The 25,925-nt window shown below is 45.7% G+C and overlaps 1 protein-coding gene across 6 annotated transcripts in view; it reads left to right on the top strand.

Moving 5' to 3' along the window:
- The first annotated feature begins 274 nt into the window (after positions 1 to 274).
- Positions 275 to 25,925, top strand: part of YAP1 (Yes1 associated transcriptional regulator) — a 114,226-nt gene continuing 88,575 nt past the window's right edge. For 2 of the 6 annotated variants that reach the window (XM_087868500.1, XM_087868499.1), the window contains exons 1-2: positions 275 to 995; positions 4,285 to 4,535. In XM_087868500.1, the coding sequence (XP_087724626.1) occupies positions 663 to 995; positions 4,285 to 4,535 (584 nt within the window). In that variant the 5' untranslated portion in view covers positions 275 to 662. The remainder of the gene's footprint in view (positions 996 to 4,284; positions 4,536 to 25,925) is intronic. The other 4 variants (XM_087868496.1, XM_087868497.1, XM_045797596.2 and 1 more) reach the window with 4 other exon arrangements.

The raw sequence follows: 25,925 nt of genomic DNA, 5'->3' as shown, positions 1-25,925 counted from the left end.
CAGTTGCCGGCGAGGTGGCCGGGGCCGAACGCGAGCCCCCGACGCGGCGGGTCGGTGCTCGGGAAGCTGGGGACCCCGCGCCGCCCCCGCCGCCCCGCGGCGCCCGCACCTGGGCGCCGCCCGGCCGCCCCGCCTCCCCCGGGGCCGCGCGCGCGGGCGGCCGGGTCACGTGCGGCGGCGGCGGGCCGGGCGGGGCTGCGGCGAGTGCGCAGGAATGCGGCGGCCCGCGGGGGAGCGTCTCTGCGCGCGCCGGCCGCGGACCCGGGGCGGGCGGGCGCGCAGAGGAAGGAAGGGCCGCGAGGAGGCGGGGCCGGCGCGCCGCTCGGGCGGGCGGTTCTCTCAACTTTAGTTTTGGCGTCGGCGGCGAGTTTCTGTCTCAGTCGGGCGCAGCCGCCGCCAGGGAAAAGAAAGAGAGGAAGGAAGGAAGCCCCGGAGGAAGCCGGGCAGCGGGGGAGGGGAGCGGCCGCCCGCGGCCCCGCGTCCGTCGGGGGAGCGCAGCGCCCGAGCGCTCGCCGCCCCGCCCGAGGAGCAGCGGCCGGGGGAGACCGCCGGGGGGCCGCGGGGCGCGGGCGGGCCTGCGGCGCAGCCTCCCCCGCCGGCCCCGCGGACGCCCGCAGCTCGGAGCCCGGGCGGAGCCGTCGTCGCCCGCGTCGTCGGGGAGCATGGATCCCGGGCCGCCGCCGCAGGCGCCGCAGCCCCCGCCCGCCGCCGCGCAGGGCCAGGGGCCGCCGGCCGCGCAGCCCCCCTCGGGCCAGGGCCCTTCGTCGGCGCCCGGGCCGCCCGCGGGGCCGGGATCGCAGGCGGCGCCGCAGGCCCCCCCGGCCGGCCACCAGATCGTGCACGTCCGGGGGGACTCGGAGACCGACCTGGAGGCGCTCTTCAACGCCGTCATGAACCCCAAGACGGCCAACGTGCCCCAGACCGTGCCCATGCGGCTGCGGAAGCTGCCCGACTCCTTCTTCAAGCCGCCGGAGCCCAAGTCCCACTCCCGCCAGGTAGCCGCCCTAACGGCCGTCAGACGGGCCCGGGCCGCGGGGGCTCGCGGGGGGGGGGTGTGGGGGGGCCGGGGGGCGGCCGGGGGACCCGGAGCGGGGCCGGAGTCCGGCCGGGAGGCGCCTCCGGAGTCCCGGGCCGAGATTTGTTTTCCCTCAGAGTTGGTCGGCGCGGCCGCGGCCCCGGGGGGCGTGCTTTCCCCTTCTTCCTTTCTTCCTTTCTTTCTTCCTGGGGCTCCCGGGAGGTTGGCGGGAGACGCGGGGGAGGGGGAGGAAGGAAGGCGGGGGGGCCGGGTGGGCTCGCACAATGTGCGCGCGTCCGCGCCCCGCACCTCGGCCGCCGCCGGGACGGGAACGGGACGGGGGGGGCGCGAGGGGGAGAGGGGGCGGGGGAAAGGAGGGGTGGGGGAGGGGAGGAGGCCGGGGGGCCGGGGTGGGGGTGGGGGTCGGGCCGGGGGAGGGGCCGCTGGCCTCCGTGTGGGGTGAGTGGCCCGCGGCGGCCGAGTTGGTGGCGGGGAGCCTGTGGGGCCGCGCGAGTGTCCGGGGGAGTCGGATAATTGTTCTCTTGTTTTGCAGTGTTGATTAGGGGTGGGGGTTGGAGCAGTGCGTGGACTTTCTGGCTCTTTCCCCGCTCCCGCTCCGCTCCCGAGAGCGCCCGGCGCCTTCTGCGGGCGGCGTCCAGGCTTTCCTGGAAGGCGCTGCGGGGTCAGCGCCCGGCGCCGGCGCCCGGGGGACGGGGGTAGTCCGGGGTCGGGACCCGTGCGGGGGTTCAGGGGGCGCCCCGGGGGAGGGGACTCGGAGGCCCGGCTCCCGGGGGAGACTTGGGGGGCCCGTGCGGGGACTCGAGGGTCCGGCTCCCGCGGGAGACTGGGGGGCCCGTGCGGGGGTTCAGGGGGCGTCCCGGGGAGGGGACTCGAGGGACCGGCTCCCAGGGGAGACTGAGGGGGTTAGACCATGCGGGGACTCTGGGGTCTGTCAGGGGTCGGCTCCGTGGGGGGGGGGGAACGGTGGGGGCCCCTCGTGGGGGACTGGGGGGACCTGGGGGGGTCGGCTTCCCGCGGGGAGGGCGTCCGGGCCGCCGACCGCGTCCTTGGCGCGGGGGAGCGGGACCTCGCGGGGCTGGGGTGCCGGGGCTGCGTGGCGCCGCCGCGACCCCGCGCGGTGCTGGGGAAGCGATGACTAATGCGAGGCTCGCCCTGGCCCTGGAGTTCGCCCCGGGGACGGGAGCGCGGCTGTGGCGCCCTCGACGCCCGCTCCCCTGGCCGGTGCGATCCAGCCCCGGGGAGAGACTGTTGGGAAAGTGTGCACATTCCCACCGCTCTCCGGACAGCTGTTTGCGTAGGGCTTGCTTGCTGCCGCTTTCTTTTTTTGAAAAGAGCTTGCTTCGGGCTAAACTTGAGCATAGGAACTTTGCCCAAAAGTTAATTGGTTTTCCAAATACTGCGATGCAGTTGGTCCAGTCGGGCTGTAACTTGAGTGGAAAGAAGAGTGAGCGCCCCCGTTCCCTCCTGTTTGTGAGGCCTGTTGTAGGCTCTGCTGCTGCAGACCAAGCGGTTTGGGAACTCGGAAAAACTCCGGGAACCTGCTGGCGAAAGCCTGGCTTCGGCAGGAGGAAGGAGAAACAGTCGAGCTGCGTGCACGCTGCAGCTTGCGGGGGGGGGGGCACGTTAGGGGGCTCTTCCTTCTCCTAGGCTTGGAGGTTGCTCTCGGACTCATTCCGGGGAAATGTGTGTTGGCGGTGCACCTTACAGACGACACAGCTGGGCTGCGGGCTCCTGAGAGTGTTTTGAAAGCGTAATACACAAAAGGAGACTGAGTTTTCTCATTTTGTGGCATCTGTAAGCCAAGAAGAACTACAACGGGAAAGTTGCAAAAAAAGTTCTAGTAAATAACCCCGAGAATTATGTCCGGTTTATGGATTCATACTCTATTCATAATCTCTAGTTTTGTTTGCTTTTGATAAGTTTCTTAACTCAGTGTTGTGCTTCTGTAAGTTTGGTTTTTATTTCTGCTAGTGATTTCCTAATTGAGGTTTATTTTGATGGTAAGCTCAGCAGTGTGGCTGACTTTAAGGCATAAATGCCTCTGCTGATTTTCGTAGTCTCCTTTCCCCTATCGGTCCAGGAAATTCTTACTTTAATAATCAGACCCTAATTCTAATGAGGAATTTAAACAGCCGTGCTGGATTGTGAATAGTACGAGTGTGGGTTATAAATACTGTTGTCCACAAGCTATTGGATATAAATTCGCTTCTGTGTACACACACCTGTGTCTGAAGCCCTCTTGCAAATGACAGAACTGAGGCTCACAGACACCAATCATTGTTCGCTGTCCCAGTAGCCAGTGTGGACTGGAGCTGAGATCGTTGGGGTCTGGGTGTGTATGTTCACAGTTTTATCGTCTAGGTAGGAATACATGGTTGGGTTTTGATTTCATTAGCTGTCTTTTAAGAACGTTTGATTCTGAATATCTTGCATTCATTAAAAGTTGTGTAGTTTGTGATGGTTTTATTGATGGCATTGGCCCATGGTGAGAAAAAATGACAGTTGTCCTGTGTTTAGGTCTTGGCTTGGAAAGAAACATTAACTACTTAAAGCCTAGCTGAAAAAGAGGAAGCGTGTAGTTACTGTATTCCTTGGGTCGTGTTACACCTGGGATGTTTTAGAGCTCAGAATAGCACCCATACTGCCTTGGTCTTTTAGAAATTAAGTATTAGGGGTGCCTGGGTGGCTCAGTCACTTGGTTAAGCGTCTGCCTTTGGCTCAGGTCATGATCCCTGAGTCCCCAGATCTGCCCGCCTGGGGCTCCTTGCTCTGCGGGGAGTCTGCCTCTCCCTCCGCCTCTGCCCCTTCTCCACTCCCCTCCCCCTCCCCCCACCCTCTCGTGAGCACGCGCTCGCTGTCTCCGTGTGTCTCTCTCTCTCTCAAATAAATAAAATATTTTTTTTAAGAAATGGAATTTTAAAATCTGACATACTGTAGAAATGTTCCATTCATTTTGTACAGTTTTCCTCTAAAATATATAGACTGCACATCTAATGTGTGCTAGGTAGAAATTAACTTAGATGGACTGCTGATTTATAAAGTTAACAAATGTTTGTGAAAGTACACTTTAAAATCACACAAACCATTTAAAAAATACACACCTATAAGCCTATATTCCTCTGTGTCAAACTTAAATTTTGCCTTTGGTATTTAGATATTTGGTTGCCATGAAATCCTGTCAAGGAAATTTAAAGGGACCCTCTTTAAAAATAATTTTAAAGAAATTTTCGTTTTACTGTTCCCAATAGGCCAGTACTGATGCAGGCACTGCGGGCGCCCTGACTCCACAGCACGTTCGCGCTCATTCCTCGCCAGCTTCCCTGCAGCTGGGAGCCGTATCCCCAGGGAACCTGACGCCCACCGGAGTGGTCTCTGGCCCAGCAGCTGCGCCCACCGCCCAGCACCTTCGACAGTCTTCCTTCGAGATCCCGGATGACGTGCCTCTGCCCGCGGGCTGGGAGATGGCCAAGACCTCTTCTGGTCAGAGGTACTTCTTAAAGTAAGTGAAAACCTGTTTTGAAAAGCACAGCAAGGTGGTATCGGGACGTAAAGTATCATTGGTTTTTACGTTTTACTTTATGTTTTGTCAAGTTTAGTTTTATCTTTATCTATATATATATAGATACACCTGTAATATATACATATATATACATACACACATAAATGTGTGGTTTCTATTTTTACTTTAAAATGACCTAATTACCTTCTTTAGCTTGGGTAACGTTATGAAAGCTTGATTCTTGGTTCAGAGCTTTTTAATAATCTTTTCTTTTGTGGCAGTTTGGATATTCTCATTAGCTTAGCTTAAAACTGAAAGAGTACTGTGAAGCATTTCAAATTATGGGAATTACAGGCTAGCATAGTCTTAGGAAGTGCCATAACTGACATCTCTTTAAATGGACATTTTATTGGTAGAGAAGAACTACAGAATAAGTAGGTCGTCTTTGGGAGTCAGATTACAATATTTGAGGGGCGCCTGGGTGGCACAGCGGTTAGGCGTCTGCCTTCGGCTCAGGGCGTGATCCCTGCGTTCCGGGATCGAGCCCCACATCAGGCTCCTCCGCTAGGAGCCTGCTTCTTCCTCTCCCACTCCCCCCGCTTGTGTTCCCTCTCTCGCTGGCTTTCTGTATCTCTGTCGAATAAATAAATAAAATCTTTAAAAAAAAAGATTATGATATTTGAGATTGTCAAATTGCAAACCCTTTAGCTGCAGTTTGATGTGATTGATCCCCCCCCCCCCCCCGCAATGTAAAGAGAGGTAGTATGAGTTTTCATGTTTATACAGTTGCTCGGTGGCAGACTTCTTTCAAGTTAGCAGGTCTTCAAAACAATCCTCTTCTGGAAAAACAGAAACAAGGCCATTGCATTATTTATTTTTATGAGACTTTTTGTCTTTAACAAAATGGCAAAATTTCATTCAGGCTGAAAAGATCAAAATATAATTTTATCCTTTCTCACTTTGAATTTGTAGATAAGACCTAAGTATTTTTATCTGGCTTTTTGGATTTAAGTGTATACAAAACTTAAAGTAATTATTATGACTGAAATTGATGTTTTTAAAAAGTTGCTTACTTCTTGCTGTTTAATCAGGTGAGGTAATAAAGTGACACACCATCCAAGTTTTGATTGAAGTCTGTCTTGGCAGTCTACTCCTAAGGCAAATGTAACATTTATTTATTAGATCAGATAATACAATTAGTGATACTGTTTTGTTGTGTGAGTCTTAGTAAGTATTTTATATTGCTTGTCTTCCAGGGTTTGTAATGTAATATAGGGTTTTCAGACAGGCTTGTTCAGAAGAGCAGGGAAAAAAGTTTGATCTTGAGAAGTTTCTACCGTTTTTTTGCCCCCATCTCCTATAACATTTTTCTTCTTTTTAAAATTTGTTTTCTGGTGTCCTGGTATCCATTTCAAAGGGTCAGGTTTCAACCAGAACAATAAAGGGCCTGAGACTGGAAAGTACACACAAGTCTGGCAAACTCATCTGCATGAGCAAGATCATTTGTTCTCCAGGAGACATCCAAAGTAAATGATTGAAAGAGCTGCTAGCTGTGAGGGATGTGTCTTGAAGGGAAAAGGAACGGTTTCCCGAGACATACCCTAACCAGGTCCTTGCAAGGAAAAAGAAAGCCTATACTTTTTTGAACCTCTCCTTGCTGGGTCACATGCTGACCTGGGGAAATTTTTTAAACAGCTTAATAGCCTGCTTGCCTCCTTTCTTTGGTTGATCCTGTAGCTAAAAGTATATGGTTAAAGAGCAGCGTTTATGCTCTTTTTAGTCTTTTGTGTCTTGTAATAGTTGCTTACAGGTGACATCCGCCCACGTTTTTGTTATTTTCAGTGATCTTGTTATTTTGACCTGAAATAAATATTCTGTATGTCCATTTTAAAAAAGTTTCCAGTGTTTTTCCTTTGAGAACAAATGTTTCTCTTAATGATATTGATAAAGATAGGTTAACGAAGGGTCGAGGTGTCTACACCACACCACCCTGAACACCCCAGTTGAATGGGTCTGTGGGGAAGGTAAACCAGGCCGGGGAAGTATGAGTTGCCATAAACGACATTTTTGTGTACTGCACAGGTAAATGAGCTCATTAGTATATGTCCTGTGAGTCAGAGATGATGGTAAGTGAACCTTCTTTTGGAGCCAAGGTGCCTGTTGTCCCAAGTTCATTTTTATCCTCGTTGTGATGTTTTCAAGTCAGGCTCTGTTTGGGACCAATATTTGTATTTTTCTTGTGTCTGAAGAGGATTCATGTTGCCATCGAGATGTAGAATGTAGATTTATACTGGCTACTTTATACTCATTTCAATGATGAAAAACTGTATTTTACTATATACATCTTTTTTTTTTTTTTTTAAGATTTTATTTATTTATTTGACAGAGATAGAGACAGCCAGCGAGAGAGGGAACACAAGCAGGGGGAGTGGGAGAGGAAGAAGCAGGCTCATAGCCGAGGAGCCTGATGTGGGGCTCGATCCCGTAACGCCGGGATCACGCCCTGAGCCGAAGGCAGACGCTTAACCGCTGTGCCACCCAGGCACCCCTATATACATCTTTTTGTTTTTTATTTTCGTTTACATCTTTTTAAATAATCATCGGAACTAACTTTTAAGTTACTAAGTATATAATTTGTTGAGGTTTATACTTGGCATGAAGAAATCTGTGAATGGTCCAAACATGTAAGGTGATGTAATTTGATTGAAAACTTAGAAATGTTGACTTTGGAAACCAGTTGTTGCCTTGTGACCATAGATGAATGACTTTTTGAAGTCATTTGGCCCATCTTCTAGTTTCAAAGCAGCATAATTACTGAAGGATTATAAGCAGGTGATCATTGCTATTTTTGAAGCCCTCCATAGCTCAGTGAGATCTGGAGAAAAGACATTTCTTAGCCTGGCAAGTGGTAAGGAAGGGAGCTGCATTTATCACCAACGTGTACTTGAGCTCTGGTATGATCGAAGGAGGTGAGGAAAGCTCCGTCTGTATATTACGTGTACTATTTGTGCTAGTGAGTTTATTGTTTTAAAACTAATCTTGTCAACATTGTATATCGAGGTTTTGTTTTAAATGAATTCTTCCCTGTATTACTCTGAGAATTGTTGCGTTCTTCAGCTGTCTTACAGTTTTCCTACAGGAAATGGTTCTTCAAGTAGGTGGTCAACGACTTCCTATTTCTTTATAAGCTGCTGAATAACTTCCTGAATTAGTATTCTATAATATTTCTGGTTACAAGGGGTGTTTTTACTTCTCAGATTTTATTTTACTGAATCTGATACCTTGTAACTGTTAATGGTCATAGTTACAAAGAACTTCTTGTATATAATGTACCATATAGAATTATAATATGGTCTAAGAAATCTGATTCACTGATCTTAAGAGTTTGTAAATTTGCATTGTTGTAATAATGTTCTAATTTTTAAAGATGATTTTGTTTCATTTCTGCTGTTTGTCATTTTCTGAATAACTGGCCACAGTGTTTTGAGTCCTTGAAGATTGAAGGTTTCTTGTGGCCATGATTTGATGACAAGTTACATTGAGTGTCTTGATCCACATTTTAAGAAGGTATTTTTCCAGAGATTTTCAGCATCGCACAGCATATAACTTGGCCAGTATTTCAACATTAAATGAACTTGCTTGCAGGTGTTATTGATCACTGTAAGTGGTTTGCTTCTTTTTTTTTGCTCCGTGTTATTTCACAAGTGCATGTTCCACTGCCCTAATTAAAGCTACCCCAGAAATGTATTGATTAAAGGAGATGATTAAACCATTTTGTACTATAATTTGACGTATGCTTCTCCCACACACTTGCCCAGTAAGAGACTAAAAACACAGTATATGTTTCTGTAATACAGATTGGATATTTTAAAAAGGAACGGCTTCATAGAGAAGAAGGCTGTTCTGTTTTCTGGTTTCTTGATATGACTAGGGTAACCCAAATGATTTCCCATCAAAAATGGAAAGCTTGTAATATTGCCATTAAATGTTGATTAAGCTGCAAAAACAAAAAAAGTTCAGATTGCAATCACAGAGTGTGTTTCCCTGTCTGCGGGGAGGGCGGGTGTGTGCCTGTTTGTCTTGCTATGGGGGCTCAGTGGAGGGGAGGGAAGATGAAAGTTTGCCCCCCCCCCACCTTGCGCTGCTCAGTGGGTGGGCGGCCTGGGGAAGAGTGGCCACAGTGCCACGTGACTTAAGCAGAAGAACTGGAGGCACCGTTGAGTACAGGGGCAGAAGAAAAACAGTTTGGAGTTAGCGGATGTGACAGAGTAAATAGAACACAGAGATTAATTTATTTCCTGAGGAGAATAGTGAGCAATTTTTGTGTGAACTAAGAAAGGTAGTTGACAAACTAGCTGTGAAATACAGCAGACTCTCAGTTGGCTGCAAGATGGTTGGCTCATTTTCTGTAAAAAATGACAGTGAAAAAATACTCTTCCCCAAGAGCCTCACGTTAACTATTAAGAAAAAAAGCTAGGTAGCGTTTGAATAGTTGAAACTTAAGAAAACATGTTTTTGAAATCCTGAGATCGGTCCCCATTAGTAATGGAGAGTAATGAGTTTTACTTGATAGTTAGAAAAAGAATGTAAATTAGCACCCTCGAATAGTATTGCTAGCATGAATGTGAATTGCCTTTTACCTGGAGGATTTGGGGGAGAGGCAGACTCTAAGCCTAACCTTTTGTCAAAATGTGTACTGAAGTTTAGGCTGAGGGCAAATCAGAGTGAAGTCATTTTAAAAATCAGTTGTTAAGTTTTAAGATTATTCATACTTAATTTACCCCCTTCAGTAATAGCATAATTTAGCCATTAATTATGACTTGAAAGTTGAATAATAGTTGAGTAGCATTGGATAGAGGAGGTCTTCAGGGCTGTGTGGTTCCATAGCTCTGGTTACTAAGTGATTCTAGGGGCCATCAAAACTGCAAGGCGTGAAAGGGACGTTGCTGTTTTTAGGAAGAAGAATTGTTTCGTGGTTCTGGCTGTGCAAGTCCTGCAGCATTGAGTTCCTGGAGATGAGGACTGCTATGAGGGGGAGCACTTTTACTTGCAAAGGGCTCGACCCCTTCTAAAAGCAAAGAAGTTTGGTCTAAATCACAATGGTCCTTTTCTTTCTTCTTCCCTTTTAATATTTTAGACAAGAAAGAGTGGTCAGTTTAATCCTCTTTTGGCTCTTAGCATGAGAAGAATCAAAACCTTTAACGTATCAGTCGATAACATGTTGTTTCCCTGAATAATGTAGAAACTTAACAGAATAACGCCAATAAGGGTGTCTATTAAAATACTACTGTTTTCCTCCACCAGATATTTCCAGTGCTTTCTTTGTGGTTAGGGCTATTACTTCTCTATCTCTTCATGGGTACTGTTAGTCACTAGACTTATCAAATTCCTCAGCAGCCAGGTCCTGATTTGGGAGTGGGGAGGGTATGGTTTGTTGAAAGCTCTTTTCTTCCTCTTGCAGTTGCTTACTTAGCCTAAAGTGAGGAGGGTTTTTATTTGTTCTTAAGGTAAGGTTTCTTTATTTGACCAAAAAGTACATTTAGAGAGATGTGCTTTTTGACATAGACTATTTGGTTTGGGGTTTAGAGGAACGATGGCTTTACTCAGTGTAACTCAACTTTCACAAAATTGAATGTGCACCAGAAAGTTGTTTGAAATTTAACTTCCCACGTATCTTGAAGTGCCTCTAACCTGGAGTAGCTTCTGGGGAGCTGAACCCCACCATCTAGGAGGCCGGCGGGGGGCGGGGGAGGTGTAAGGTGGATTGTCTCTCCGTATGAGCGTGAATGTGGGGTTTTGTTTTACATTTATAAAATTGTGGTTCCTCTTCTTCCTCTTCCATGTGTCAGTCAGATTTTGTGGATTTTTAGTAACATGTTTTCTTTTATTATGAAAGTGACGTGTTCATTAGAGGAAATTGGAAAATTCAGGAGAGGAGAAAGTAGGGCCAGAAGCACCTAGATTCTGCCAAGGAGAGAGGGGTTTGAAGATTCTCATTTTCACAGCCTCACATATAAATACGTATTTTGATATTTAATTTTGAGGGGAAATAACATATACATAGTTTTAGGAAGTCCCTTAGTACTATAAGATTTATGAAGAAAAAAGGCACTTCTGGCCCACTTTGCTTTATCTCTGGCTTGCATTCTCCCGAGGCAAAGCTTGGAACTCGAGATCCCTCCCCTCCCCCACATACTTAAGAAAACTCCTCCGTATTTATGAAATGTGCTGTACTGCTGTTTCTTAAAGTTTCTGCACCTCCTAAAATCCTTCTTCCCTTAATCCTCCTAATTTTTTTGTTAGGGACTTTTACAGTGTTAAGGCTCTTTCCCGTTTGCCTGTAGCTGAGCTGTATAACGTATAGGAGTTTCTGAACAGCTTTGATATTTTCTTGGAATTGTTAATTGCCTTGTTTTTTCATTAGGGTTTGTTTCTGTTGGTGTTTTGCCCCCTTGGAAACAACCCTGAGTCCTTTCTTTGTCTTTGCGCTCTGGATTAGAATGGTTGCTTCAGAGTCGTCCTACAGGGGCTCCCTGGGGGCTCCCCTGTTCTCATCCTGGCAAGTGCCTGCATCACTCTGTCTGTTGGGAACCCTGTTGACTGTTTTTCTTGGTTTGTGCACTGTAAGAGTTGGCTCATCCTTCAGGAATTTACTGAGAAAAGGGGTGAATGGTAGGTAACTTCATTGAGATCCTCTATGTGTAAAAACATTTTTGTCGTTGACATTTGATGGGCAGTTAGGTTGTAGGGTTCAAGGCTAAGATTATTTTCCCTTGGAGTTTTGAAGGCAGTGCTACATTTTATTTTAGCTTCCAGTTTTCGCATTGAACAGTTAAACCCGTTTTGCCTCCTTTGGGGATTTTAGTATTTTTTGTCTTTATCTTTGGGGGAGGTCCTTAAATTTCAAGATAGGCCTTGGTATGTACCTTTTCTTCTTAATTGTGAAGATTTCACAAAATGGCTTGGAAGGTAAGTTGCCTCTTTAAGGTCCGTGGCGCAGGTGCCCAGCTTGTCCTTGGGTCCGGGGAAAGATTTCTTTTGTTGGTTCTTGGATAACTTCTTCCACTCTGTTCTGTTTTCTTCTTCTGGAATTCCTGCTCATCAGAATAACTCTTTAATTTTATCTCTGTTTTTCTTCCCTAATCCTTTTGTTTTGCCTTCTGGAAGATTCCTTTAACTTTAGCTTTTAATTTTTTTTTTAAGATTTTATTTATTTATTCGACAGAGATAGAGACAGCCAGCGAGAGAGGGAACACAAGCAGGGGGAGTGGGAGAGGAAGAAGCAGGCTCATAGCGGAAGAGCCCGATGTGGGGCTCGATCCCAGAACGCCAGGATCACGCCCTGAGCTGAAGGCAGACACTTAACCGCTGTGCCACCCAGGCGCCCCTAGCTTTTAATTTTTTAATCATTGTTTTGTTTTTTTTCCCCAAGAGCTCTTCATCATTCTTAATTTCCAGGAATTCTTTTTCTGAGCTCATTGTTCCTTTGCTATTTTTAAAAACATGCCATTTTTATTTCATGGATGTAGTGATAGAATATCTCTCTGAGGATTTCGTAGTGGGTGTTTTTTTGTTCTTTCCTTTTTTTTTCCTGAGTATGGTTGACATAGTGGGTCTTTCTTTCTTTCTTTCTTTTTTTTTTTTTTTTAAAGATTTTATTTGAGAGAGAGCATGAGCTGGGGGAGGGACAGAGGGAGAGGGAGAAGCAGACTCCCCACTGAGCAGGGAGGCCCACTTGGGGCTCCATCCCAGGACCCTGAGATCATGACCTAAGCTGAAGGCAGATCCTTCATCTACTGAGCCACTCAGATGCCCCTGGATGTTTCTTTTTAAATTTTCTCTGGCTGCTTTCATTTCTTTAGTGGGCTTTACTGTAGAGGGGTATAACTGGGACCAACCAGGCCCTCAAGTTGTGCGGGGCCCTAAATGCCCCTTCTCCTGTAGTGGCCAGTTTCTTCCGATAAAAACCTGCCATCCTCTCCCATCCAAGAGTACTGAAGGTGGTGGGTAAGACTGACTGCCCCTGTTTCAGGGCACACCAGCGTAGGGCTTAAGCGGCTTTATCCCTGCTCTTGGCTGTGGCAGGCATCGGAATCCAGAGCCTCTGGGTCCATTTCTCTGTAACATAAATTTCCCATCTCCTACTTGGGCCGAGAGGGGGGTATGCAATAGTTTTTTAAGAAGTTGTAGGTAAAATGAATTTTCGTGAATCCAATTTGTAATAGGTTAACTATGTAAAGTTGCCAGTTTTCTATGCCCCCGTGACTACTGACAATTGCATATGACTTGACGTACATATTACAGGATCACTTTTTTTTTTTTCAAAGATTTATGTATTTGAGACAGAGAGAGCATGAACAGGAGGGACAGAGGGAGAGTCTCCAGCCAACTCCGCTCCAAGTGTGGAGCCCAGCGAGGGGCTCGATCTCACGACCCTGAGGTTGTGCTGTGAGCCAAAACCAAGAGTCCAACGCTTAACTGACTGAGCCACCCAGGTGCCCCTGCAGGATCACTTTTAATGGATACTTCATTAAGTACTTTTACTAGACAGATGATTAATTCAGTTACATTTGTCCCCTTTAGTGATAGTTGTGCTAGTTTACATCTTTGTGTTAGATTTCCCTAAAGGGGGAACTGTATACTTTCACAACTAGGTAATAGACATTTTGTTCGGAGGGCTCAGATTCTGAAATAGTGTGCAGGGACAGAAGCTTGGGAGACCTGATTCCTGTTCCTCCATGTGACCATGGAGATGCTCCTGCTTGGAGGTCATTTTCATGTTCTTTGTCTGGTATACACGGCTATACAGTAAAACGGCCTTACAAAATTATGTCGTGTCTTCCTCCCCCTGGTTTGCATCGGTATAGATGGTGTTAGGATAAAGAAAACATTTGTGCATATCTAAATTGGTTAGATATTATTGGTGTACTTAATGTAGGTTAACCTCCAGAGGTATATAACTTGGTTTTATCTTTGTTTTGGCAGTTGCTTTCCTTGGCAAGTGCTCATTTTTCAATAGGTTATTGTAGATGTCATAAAACAACATAGAATGTTTTCTACCTGTGATAAAATCGTGGAGAGGTAAGTGGTTAGAATTTTGTGAAAACTGGGTTTCGTTTTAAATGGATTCACCCATAGTAGTGACTGACATGTGTTAAGCCCCTTTGTTGCTGACGTCATTGAATTTATCCAGATCCATTTTTTCAGCAGCCTCTGCCTTGATTAGGTAAAAAAGCAGTTACATATGGAAATACTTTGTGGAAGAAGAGGAAGAAAACCTTTTAAAAAACCACACATAGTCCTAAATGAGCAATACAAAACCAGACCAGAGCACTCTAGCCATCAGAGAACAGTGTGAAAGATATCAAAACGTGGATAAATCTGGATTGGAAAAGGTGTTAAAATGTTGTATGCTACAGAAGAATGGAGTAGAGTCAGTGTATCTTATCTTAGTTAAATATGTAGAGTAAGGGAGTATATAAAAGTAGCCAAATGCTAAAGTTAGGAAGGAGCTAAATGAATGGAGATTTCTGAGACCTGCCTGGAACTAATCCTTACCAGTAATGGGGGTCACAGTTAAAATTTACTGAACCCTCTTGCATAACTTTTTTTTTTTTTTAAAGCCCTCTGGGGAATAGTTGGCCAAAATACAGATGTTTCTGTTTTTCCTCTACACATGTTCAGACTGATATAGGTTATGTTTCCGAAATCGTGTAGTTTGGATGGGCTCCAGATGACGTAATAGGTTCACTTTTAACCCCTCCCAGCTGGAGGGTGTGCAGACTTTCCTGTTAGGCGTGGTACAGATCTCTTCTTCTGGGTGACAAAATGAACACTGTTACTAGACAGTGATACGTAGAATTAAGATTGTTGTCCTTTATTTGAAGACGAAGCACGCCCTTTGTGCGCCTGTGTATGAGTTTCCAGTTTGTGTCTGTCACACCGTAGGTAAGAGTTGGCACAGCCTATCTGTCAGTAGCCTGACCCCCTCCACTTCTGTAAACATGATGATTTTTCTCAAGAAAGAGCCACTTGGTTCTGGATGGTGTGTGTTGGGTCGCTGGCATTGATGTACTTGGCGGTCTTTCTCTCTGCTCTTCTTTGTTGTTTTCTTTGAGCTCAGTAGACGTGCATAGAGGTCTCTTGATTTCATAAACACCTGCGTAGTGGGTTTAGGGAGCAGACATTGTCTTAAGGGTTTGCTGGGTCCCACTCTGTGGAGTTGGAACCAGATTCATACTATGTCAGTCAGGCCTGGATAGGTCTCAAGATTCCCATTTCTTGCACGTTATCTTGTTTGCCTTTTCGTTGCTGACTCTCTCCATGGAGAGTCTGCTGAGGCTAACTCAGTATAAGCTCACTAAAGGCAGATGTTGCCCTCTTGTTCTCGCCGTGTTTATGACGGATGCCATCCCTCCGATTGCTCATGTATTTCAGAGTCCGTTGCTTGATGGCCAGCCTGATGAATGCCTGTAGTCCCTGCGTAATTACTGGGGCTACTCAGCTCCATCCTAAAAAGATGCTAGAGTATTTACTTTCTGTATTCTGAAGTTAATTTTGTAAGTTTGAGATTGTTCTTAAACTCAGATAACTAGTCCTACTAAAAAAATACTGCATGTTTTCTGGGTGCAAATGAATAGTAGTTCTACTTTGGTTATTACAAGTTTGTTCCACGGACAATGACTAGTTGACTGTGAATTAGATGAAGAAGGAGTAAACGTGTTGTTGGAGAGTGATACCAGTGAGGAGAAGACGCCTGGTAGTCCAGGGGAGAAGTAAGGAGGTGGTGGCAGGGGGCCCTGAGCAGGCTCTAGTCCCGACCTGTGAATGCTCCTGTGAATGCGGTCAGCACCCTCTACTCCGCGTCTTCGGACGTGGATGAGTGGGGAGTCAAGAGGGAGCTGCACACAGTTTTTCTGGGAGCAGCTAAAGGGTTTGCCCTTCTCCTCTTGAATGACATTTGTGTCTTTGAGAGACTCCCTCCCTTCATGAAAATGAACCTATTAACTGTTATATCTGTACCCTGACTTTGGGCATTAAAATAAAGAAAAAACACAACACAACAGTTCCAATATCATAACACTTGAAAAACCATTAAATGGTTTGGTCTGATTCATTGCTTGGGAAAAGTGTTTTAAAAGTGAGGACCACTCATTACAAGAACATTGAAAATACAGTTTTATCCTGTGTGCAGCTTGAAAGTTTATTTTGATGTTGCAGCCTATTTTAAGATTTTTTTTTTTTTTTGCTATTTTTTGACAATATTTGTCAGAAAATGCTCGGTAAAGGGTTTCTTTCCATTTTTCTGGTACTAAGCGCAGCTTACCGTAGTCCGTTTGTTTATCATGTAAACTTTGTTAGCATTATGGAAAGTGAATATGGGCCCTTTTCCTACATTATTTCATATGCTGTACAAATAGAATTAATAGTAAAGTTCAGTGTAAGAAATTAACAATTTTTAACTTTTTATTTATTTATTTTATTTTATTACAATTATTTTTTAAAGATTTCAATTATGTACTCATGAGAGACAGAGAGGCAGAGGGAGAAGCAGGCCCCCCACCGGGCAGGGAGCCCAGTGTGGGACTCGAGCCCAGGACCCCGAGATCATGACCCGAGCCAAAGGCAGACACTTAACTGGCTGAGCCACCCAGGGGCCCCTATTTTATTATTTTTTTTGAAGTTTTATCTATTTGAGTAATCCCTACACCCGTGTGGGGCTCAGACTCACAACCCTGAGATCAAGAGTCACATGCTTCATCTACCAGGTTAGGCAGGCGCCCCTGGTTCTTTACTTGTTAAAGTTGCATTGGAAAGCTGCTGATACCTAAAATTTTCTCAGAGATTTAAAGAATTTTTTTAAGTTAAACTTTAGAATTCATTTTAGACAAGCAGAATCAGATGGCTTAGTCCATTTTATGTTACCAAACTAAATATTTGAGTGCTTATCAATCAGTTTATTAAAATAAATTGTAAAACAGGGTACCTGGGTGGCTCAGTCGGTGAAGCGTCTGCCTTCAGCTCAGGTCATGATGTCTCAGGGTCCTGCGATCGAGCCCCACATCCGGCTCCTTGCTCCTCCTTCCCCTGCTCAGGCGCGCTCTCACTCTCTCTCTCAAATAAATAAAATCTTTAAAAAAAATAAATAGTGAGGGGCGCCTGGGTGGCACAGCGGTTAGGTGTCTGCCTTCGGCTCAGGGCGTGATCCCGGCGTTATGGGATCGAGCCCCACATCAGGCTCCTCGGCTATGAGCCTGCTTCTTCCTCTCCCACTCCCCCTGCTTGTGTTCCCTCTCTCGCTGGCTGTCTCTATCTCTGTCAAATAAATAAATTTAAATAAATAAATAAATAAATAGTGAAACAAATCTAATATTCTGCCTATCATCAGTATAAGTTACTGTGGAAACTAAGTTTTATCTTTTTTTTTTTTTTTTAAGATTTTATTTGAGAGAGAGCTCGTGAGAGAGTAAGCGCACAAGCGGGGGAAGGACAAAGGGAGAGGGAGAAGCAGGCTTCCCGCTGAGCAGGGAGCCTGATGATGCGGTGATGGGGGATCGATCCCGGGACCCCGAGATCATGACCTGAGCTGAAGGCAGACGCTTCACCAACTGAGCCACCCAGGTGCCCCTAAGTTTTGCCTTATAAAACACATGGAGGACTTTAAATTTATTAATAAAAGTTTTGTGGGGGCAGAACATTCTTAATTTCTTTATATAAACTCTGAGTTTACTGTGGCTGCAGGAGTCCGTTGGTAGTTGGAGGAATGCTGGTGATTGAGAAATGAGTGTAGTCAACAGCAGCGGCATCTGCGGCCGCTCAGATGTCAGCTCCCACAGGAAAGCACGTGGAGGCCCTTCTCCTTCGCTGCGGGCTGTCTGGGTAAGCTGGGCTGCCCAAGCAGAAGCTCTCCAGCTGGGGGCTGACACAGGACCCGGATTTCTCTCCGGTGCCTCTCCCAGGTGCTGGCAAGGTATGTTTCGCTCTGAGGTCCTTTTGCCCTGAAGGCGGCTGCCTTCCTGCTGTGTGCTCCTGAGCCCGCTGTTGTTCTTGGAGGCCCTATGGGTCTAATAAGCTCCACACAGGGTCAGCCCAGACTCAAGAGCTTGAGAAGTGGAGTGCTCCCCGATGGGAGGAACTGCAGAATACCTCGCCTGTGTGTGTGTCCACCACACTAGATGGGAAATTGTAAGAAATGATGTGCAGGACAGATGAATTACCATCTGGGGCCAAAAAAACTCAGGGTGGAACATAATCTCACTGGAAAACAGTTTATACTGTGAAGTAAAATCTCATTCTTTGTGAATAATGTAATATAATAAGTTGATAGGTGTTTCCTTTCAGGAGACCATCTGATCAGCCAGGTTATTTTGAAACCGCTCAGTGGGTTAGACAGAGTGTGGGCTTTTTGGTTACACTTGAGGGTTTGTGTTCAAGCCTGTGAATTCCAATTAGCGTCTAATTCAAATCATCCTCTAAAACTTGACTCTCGTATTTTATCAAAAAAACAGTTTCATTTTAAGTTATTTAGCTTTGGGTTAACAGAGTTATGGATCCACACGGAAAACCACAGCAGAAACGAGTGTGGACTTAGGTACCGCCTCGTGTTTGGTTGAATTACGGGGCTGCTTTCTCTCCCTACCCAAATTCCACGGAGCTGAGAAAAATCTGCATTGTTCTTGCCGGTAGTTTTGACTTTATTCATTGAGGCTTTGTAACTGCACAGACTGGTGAGTTGTCTGAGTGATGAAGTCACAGGTGTGTGTGTGAATACGCGAGAATACAAGTGATGTGCAGCGGGAGCCGTGTCCGGGCACCGGTGCTGCTCGGCTGTGGCCCCGCGGCACCTGTCGGATGAGCGAACACGTGAGGAACGCTGCCTCACGGGCAGTTAGTGAACACGTTCTCCCACGTTTAATGTCAGAACCAAGGCCTCTAAAAACAGCAGTTCTTTTCCTCTTCGTGAAATTGAGGAGTTACAAATATGGTTTTTAATCCATTGTAATTTACGTTATCTAAAAGTTGAATTTAAACAGTGAATCAGATTTTAGCCCTGTGATTCATACTCCCAGAATGAGTAACGTGGTGAGCAGGATATCCCTAGTTGTTCTTTGGACTTGAAAAAAAGGGAAAAGGTCTATGGTGACCCCTCCATTTTTGGTAGTGGAGCTGTATTAGGTCTATGAGGAGGCTTTACAAGAAAAAAGAGCCGCTATTTATGGAGCATTTCCTCAGGCCTGCAATCTGAAGCCATCAGAGCAGAGCTGCTGAGCAAGGCCGTGATTCTGCCAGGGGTTCTGCCTGCGGCCCCTGCCGCCCGCCCGGCCCCCACCCTGTGGCCTGTGTGCAGCAAGAGCTGGGGACTGCTGCTGCTGCGAGCCAGGATGCAGGAGACAAGCTCCTTGTTGAGTTCTTAGGAAACTGATCAGCACCCAGGAGTACAGTGGCCCCCTGGCCCCCACTCCCTTGTAGTTGCTTAAAATCAGGTTGTCTTAGCGAACGCAGAACTTATCCGGCAGTTTTGCTTAAGCTCACAAAAACAGATGTTGGGACTCACGCGTCAAAGGAATTCCAGCGTAACGTATACGTCCTTTAGACCTGGAGTCTGTGTTTGGGAGGAGTTTGATTTTGGATTTTATGTAACTTTGTTGCTTACCTATGAAAACATTCATTTCTCCATAGAGTTTTGGGGTGGTTTTTTTTTTTGGTGTTTTGGGGTTTTTTTTTGTTTGTTTGTTTTAAGATTTTATTCATTTATTATAGAGCACAAGGAGTGGGGGGAGAGGGAGAGGGACAAGCAGGCTCCCCGCTGAGCAGGGAGCCCCACGTGGGACTCGATCCCAGGACCCTGAGATCACGACCTGGGCTGAAGGCATACGCTTAACCAACTGAGCCACCCAGGCGTCCATTTGGGGGATTTTTTAATAGTGGTCGAAAATAAAAAAGTCTCATCTGTGGTTTTTTTGTCATCATTGAATGAAATTGGGTTATCCGAATGTTTTTGGAAATTGTATTTGTTTAGATGACAGCAATGATGAACTAAAACGAGTGACCTTCCTTCTGCTTAGGATAAAATTAATAGGAGTTTTGGGGCAGCTGGGTGGCTCAGTCATTAAGCGTCTGCCTTCGGCTCAGGTCGTGATCGCAGGGTCCTGGGATGGAGTCCCACATCGGGCTCCCTGCTCTGCTGGTATCCTGCTTCTCCCTCTGCCCCTCCCCCTGCTCGTGTTCCCTCTCTGGCTGGCTGTCTCTCTCTCTGTCAAATAAATAAATAAAATCTTTAAAAAAAATTAATAGTTTTATCTTCAACAGGACACTTTTTTTTTTTTTTAATGATTTTTTATTATATTATGTTAGTCACCATACAGTACATCCCCGGTTTCCGATGTAAGGCTCGATGATTCATTAGTTGCGTATAACACCCAGTGCACCATGCAATACATGCCCTCCTTAGTACCCATCACCAGCCTATCTCATTCCCCCGCCCCTCTCCCCTCTGAAGCCCTCAGTCTGTTTCTCAGAGTCCATAGTCTCTCATGCTTCATTCCCCCTTCTGATTACCCCCCCTTTCTTTATCCCTTTCTTCCCCTACCGATCTTCCTAGTTCTTATGTTCCATAGATGAAAGAAATCATATGATAATTCTTTCTCTGCTTGACTTATTTCACTTAGCATTATCTCCTTCAGTGCCGTCCATGTTGCAGCAAATGTTGAGAAATCATTCTTTCTGATAGGTGAGTAATATTCCGTTGTGTGTATGGACCACATCTTCTTAATCCAGTCATCTGTTGAAGGGCATCTCGGCTCCTTCCACGATTTAGCTATTGTGGACATTGCTGCTATGGACATTGGGGTGCATATGGCCCTTCTCTTCACTACGTCTGTATCTTTGGGGTAAACACCCAGTAGTGCAATAGCTGGATCATAGGGTAGCTCAATTTTTAACTTTTTAAGGGACCTCCACACTGTTTTCCAGAGTGGCTGTACCAACTTGCATTCCCACCAACAATGTAGGAGGGATCCCCTTTCTCCACATCCTCTCCAACAATTGTTGTTTCTTGCCTTGTCTATTTTTGCCATTCTAACTGGCGTAAGGTGGTATCTCAGTGTGGTTTTGATTTGAATTTCCCTGATGGCTAATGATTTTGAACATTTTTTCATGTGTCCAACAGGACACTTTTTTTTTTTAATTTTATTTTATTTATTTATTTTTTTTCAACAGGACACTTCTAATCTGAATTTTATAACCTTTCTATTCTTCTGTGTCAAACTTTTAAAACTTGGTAGCTTTTCTATAAAAAATTCAGGTACTGTTCTATGATATTCTCCACTCTATTAAAAAAATCCATTTTCCCGCTGTTCTGCATTCCATTTCAGGAAAATTTTAAATGACAGAGAAAAATGGTTTTTAGTAATGCCTGTAATTTTAATTTCAAGAAAGCATCAATTCATAAAATCCAGATTTATGTTACAAGAATTGAAATCTGCTTTTAATTCAGATTCTCTGGAAGTGTTGACATTTGTAGCTGTGATAATGTAGGCTATCTGAAACGGTTTTCTAGTCACGCACATTATCTGTAGGAGATAAGTATGTCCTAACTTACTGTGTCTGCAGCCCCCCCCCCCATATGGACGAATGCAGGACGCAGGATGTCCCGCACATGACATGGGGCCTGGTAGAAAAGGCACCCTGATCTCTGAATAATCTCCTTGAGTTCCACAGTTAGATTGTGTGAAATAGTGAGTCTCTTAATGGTGGCAATTACAATTCAGAGAAAATTCTTAGTTTTTAACCTAAGCTGAGATTTTGGACATTTCTGCCATTAGCAAAATAGTGGGAACTGCTTTTTGTATTTCCTCACTGCCCCCTTCCAGGAACTATTTAGATGAAATACACATGCCCCCTAGAGTGTCTTTCCAGATTTTTCCTAGCCCCAAGTCTGCCTTACTGTCCCCTCTTCTGGCCTCCCATGGGCCTTGCTGGGAGTCGGGTTTCACCTACAGACGTGCTGTACCCCCCACACCCACCATCGTGCCGGCACGTCTTAACTGCTCCCCCAAAAATGCTGAGAATTGCTTTTCCGTGTCTTTCCCAGTCATTTCAGAAATAGTTCTTTTCCTCTGTTGTGCTGCCTTCTGAAGGCTTCAGCGCCATGCTCAGAGCGAGGAAGAAAAGGACTGAAAGCCCCAGGGTCTCTGTCCTCAGTCAGGAGGCAGGGAGTGCGGGAACAGTTAGAAATGGCATGGGCTCAACAGTAGTCTGTGTTGGTAACCCAGAAAAAGACGAGATCGCTGTGTTGGAGGTTTGTGGGGCAGTCTGGTCTTTGGTTGTTTAGAAGGATTTTATTCTGCACTGAATAATGAATCCTTTCGTTGTCTTTATTTGTGCTTTAGTAACTTCACAATTCTGTGATTTTAGTAAAATCGTACATCTGGTTTAAAAAACTTTTCCCTCTTGAATTTCAGTTGCCTGATTGTTTGCTGGGCCCCCCGCCGTGGCAGGGCCCTTTTCAGTGCATCGTTCTGTCTCTAGCACGTGGTGTAGGGGCTGGCCTACAGTGAGTGTCCAGCAGTGTGGCTGACTGGCTAACTCTCCTGCCTCCTCTGTAGACTTAGTGGATTGAAATGTGTGATCTCAAATTCTGTGACAATCAGTGAGAACCTTTACATGACTTCCCAGGTCTTTATACAATGTCTTGTCTGACATGATGTTGTATTTACAGTGCTTTCCATTCAGCATAAAGTATACTAAGTTTAGTATATAATTAACCACTGTTAAGCAAAAACAGTAACTTGGACAACAGGAGGGATATATTTAGAGGAGGGATTTTTGTTATTGTGACTTAGCTGTGGAGGAAAAGGGAAAGTAAAGAAGCTCAGACGCTGACATGAGGGGATTTAGGTAGGAATTAAGATGGAATTGATATTTAGGGATGGAGACAGGGCTGACCTTTCTAGATGAAGACTCGGTGATTAGTTTTGGCGTATAGTTAGGTAAGAATGCACACCGATTTTAAGAAATCCTGGTTTTGTTTGAGAAAATACCGACACGTCACTAGTTGCTTATTATCTAAAGATACTAGAAACAAGAATTGGAGATTGAAACTTCGGCTCTTTTTCATTTGTGTCTCCTCGGTTAGCATAGAAACTGGGAGTTCTCGTCGCCGTCCCTGAGAGCCAGAGGCTTCTCTGGCTTCCTGCGGCAAGTGCTGTCCGAGGCCGGCTGGGCTGCAGCACTGCAGCGCCACACATTCTCCATATCGTCTGTTTTAATTTAGTTTTGGACAGTTTGATTGTCACATGTAACTTAGAATTTTGTCTTCACGCCCACTGTAGGCCGTAATACAAATTGCTGGTGGTCTTCAGGTACTTTATTCATTCCAGGGTGTGGAAGAGGCTGATGTCCTGTGAGCAGGGTAGTGATCGTATGAAGCGTTAATTGGAGAGAAAAACACATGAAGACACTTCCTTTTGAGTGTATAAAGTCTGTGTACCACCTTCGGTATTCCTGCTGTTAGTGTTTCCGGTTCGCATCGTCGTGTCGTGGAGACGTGCTGTGTGTGTGCTTCGCAAGGACGCTTACTGTGCCTTGTCCTGCGCGGGCTTCTGTGGGTCTCGTTCGGTCGTACAGACGGCAGGTCTTCCTTGAAGAGGTGCAGAAACGTACAGATGCACCCACAAACTATTTCTGTTAAATCTGTGGCTGTCTCTTTATGATCATAAAAGTTTTTTTAGTTCTTGACCTACAACAGATTTTTTTGTAGACTGAGTTAAGTCTACACTGTATTTCCTGTAGAGGCTCATTCAATACTGAGTACTCATTTGGGGATTAATAAACACTTGTTGAACTAATATAGGATGCTTTATTTACTGATTTTTGCCTAGAAAAAGAGACGTTCCGTCTGCCTTCTAAGCACACACCAGGATGTTTTACCTTCTTTACCATGTTCCTTAGAAGCAATGACCCCGGTAAGGATGAATTACCTACTCCTATGAGAGCTTCCTGAGTGATTATGATGTGTACATCCCCTTATCAAATAGTTCTGGAATGAATTGAGAAGGATTTTTAGATTTCATGTATGTTTACATACTCCTTCATAGGCTCGGACGCGCGTACCCAGCTGTGAAATGGGTGGATTTTCCTGTCACACAATTGGAGGTTCAGCCAGCACTCCCGCGCTCCTGCCGCCACGCCCACCTCTGCTTGACCGCGGTCCCTTCACGATGTTGTGTGTGTGTGCAGTAGTGCGTGTGAGAGGACTGCACGAGCCGTGGAAGGATCATCTCTGTTGTCCGCTGTGACCTGGCTTTGTTGATTGTGAAGAGCAGGCACGAAGGGAGAAGAGGTTGCACGACATCTTGCTTTATCTGAAAATCAGTGTTTTAGTCCAACACATTAGATGTCAGTGTTTATGTACTGCGTTAGAATCTGTAAGGATTTCATTTAGCTCGCGTTGCTCTGCTCCAATAAAATAACTGAAAACAGTAGCAAATGCAAATGGATGCTTGTTTATGGTAACTTGCTTGGCGGTTCTGTCCTGCTTGGGATTTCCCACCTCTGGGAGTGTTAAGTAACAGCAGTGGTTTTGCTCATAGTACCTGATGAAGATAAAGTGGCTTTGCTCATAAGGACGGGCAGCGTGGCAGGTGTGTGCTGGGAGGCACTCCAGCGCTGGCAGTCCGTGTCCGTGCGGGGGGGCGGCCTGACCTCCGCTGCCTCTGGCTCCAAACCTATGCTCAGCTGAAGCTGTTTGAACACTGGAAGTCATGAGACCAGACAAGCCCACTGAAAATGAAAACTGAAAATTCGTGGCATTTGAAAACTTTATTTACACCCCCACACACATAATTTTTTCCCAGCTGTGCTGAAAATTAGTTCAAGTGATGGAGTTTTTAACATGATCCTATGGCTGACTTATTTCCATGGGAGGAAAATATTTCATTGTATAACTTTAAGTAAGGAAAACATAGTTTTATTTAAGGGCCTCTGCACATTTTAGGAACTCTGGTGTTCTTTAAATTAAGATACCTGTTGTGTAAATTTTAAATTAGGTTTACTGATTTTGCTAGGATGCCTATTTTAAAGTACAGAATCAGCTTCTGCTTTCAGGAATTCAGCCTAGTGTTTCCAGTGAGAGTGTGTGTATTGCACCATTATTTATCTATTTTTGTAAAGGGCTGTTAATCACTTGGTGCCGCCCTGTCTGACTCGTGTGCTCCTGGATTGTCTACATGAAGTCTCTCCACACGGCCTCTCGTGTCTGCAAAAATTTGTCCTGTATTTTTAGCCCACCACCCTAGTGTGAAGCTAAATTATTTAATAGAAATATTTAGACACCAGAGCTGACTTTTAATGAGATCTTTATTGCACATGCTGCTGCACTCTCTTTGGAACCAGGGCAGTGTTTAAAAGCAAATGCCAATGTTGTTATGAAATCTAATTCATTTATCCTACGTTTGGCCAAAACCTAGTCACTCTCACTCTCTTTCTTTTTCTCTCTCCTGATTCTAAGCACATGGGCTGTTGTTTAAAAGAGGAGTTAGTATGTCTAGTTCGTTTCCACGTTGTATTTCGAGGTTTGAAGTTTTGCGGGAGACTTGGTTTTTGATGGGACTGTCATTTAATACCTCTTGAAGGATTCTGCAGGAGTGTTAGCACGGGTTGTAAACTGGAGTTCCTGTGTGAAATGTGAGACCGTGACCTCTTGATCCAGAGGCCAGGAGTGTTGCGGACTGAACCAAACCTTGTTGTTTCCTAAGAATAGAGGTACTCTGCTTAAGGATTGGAGTTCTACTCAGTGCTTGCGATGTTCTCCAGTAATTAGTCAGAATCCCAGATACACTGGTTGGTTTTTTATGTCTTTTGAGTGGACAAGCAACTTGTTTCTTTGTAGGGACGAGAGGGGAAATGTGCATGATTTCTTCAGGGTTTGGGAAGGAGTTCTAGAGGACCGACAGCCCTGGTAGGGGAGACCTGGCCCTCCAGAAGTTGTCTTCAGGTGCAAAGAGAAGTCTCTATGCTAACCTGAAAAGAAACATGTGGTAAATGTACCATCCAGGTCTTTTCATCCTTGCAGACTTAAACCCTAGAAGCCATCAGTGCTGACCTGAGAAGACAGAAGGCACAGAACAGTCGGGGGGAAGCACGCGAAGCAGGTTCGTTGCGGAGGCGAGAAGTATTTGTATTCAGCCTGTTAGTTTGAACTGTTCACAATCCGGACACAGCCTCATGGGCCTGCATTTGATGGACAAGATTCAGGATTCTTGTTCTCAGATCCAGGCTGTCTTCTCTGTGTTTCTACTTTTCCTACTCCTTTGCTTAGTCATCTTGTTCTTCATGCTTTTCAAAATTTGCAGTGTTTTGATGCCCAAATATTTTGGAGTCTTTCAGGAC

The sequence above is a fragment of the Ursus americanus genome, chromosome 16 (assembly GCF_024610735.1).
Source record: "Ursus americanus isolate L20-20 chromosome 16, mUrsAme1.1.p, whole genome shotgun sequence".
Classification (NCBI taxonomy): domain Eukaryota; kingdom Metazoa; phylum Chordata; class Mammalia; order Carnivora; family Ursidae; genus Ursus; species Ursus americanus.
Note: the sequence above shows the minus strand (reverse complement) of the source record. Positions and strands in the feature narration are given on the sequence as shown.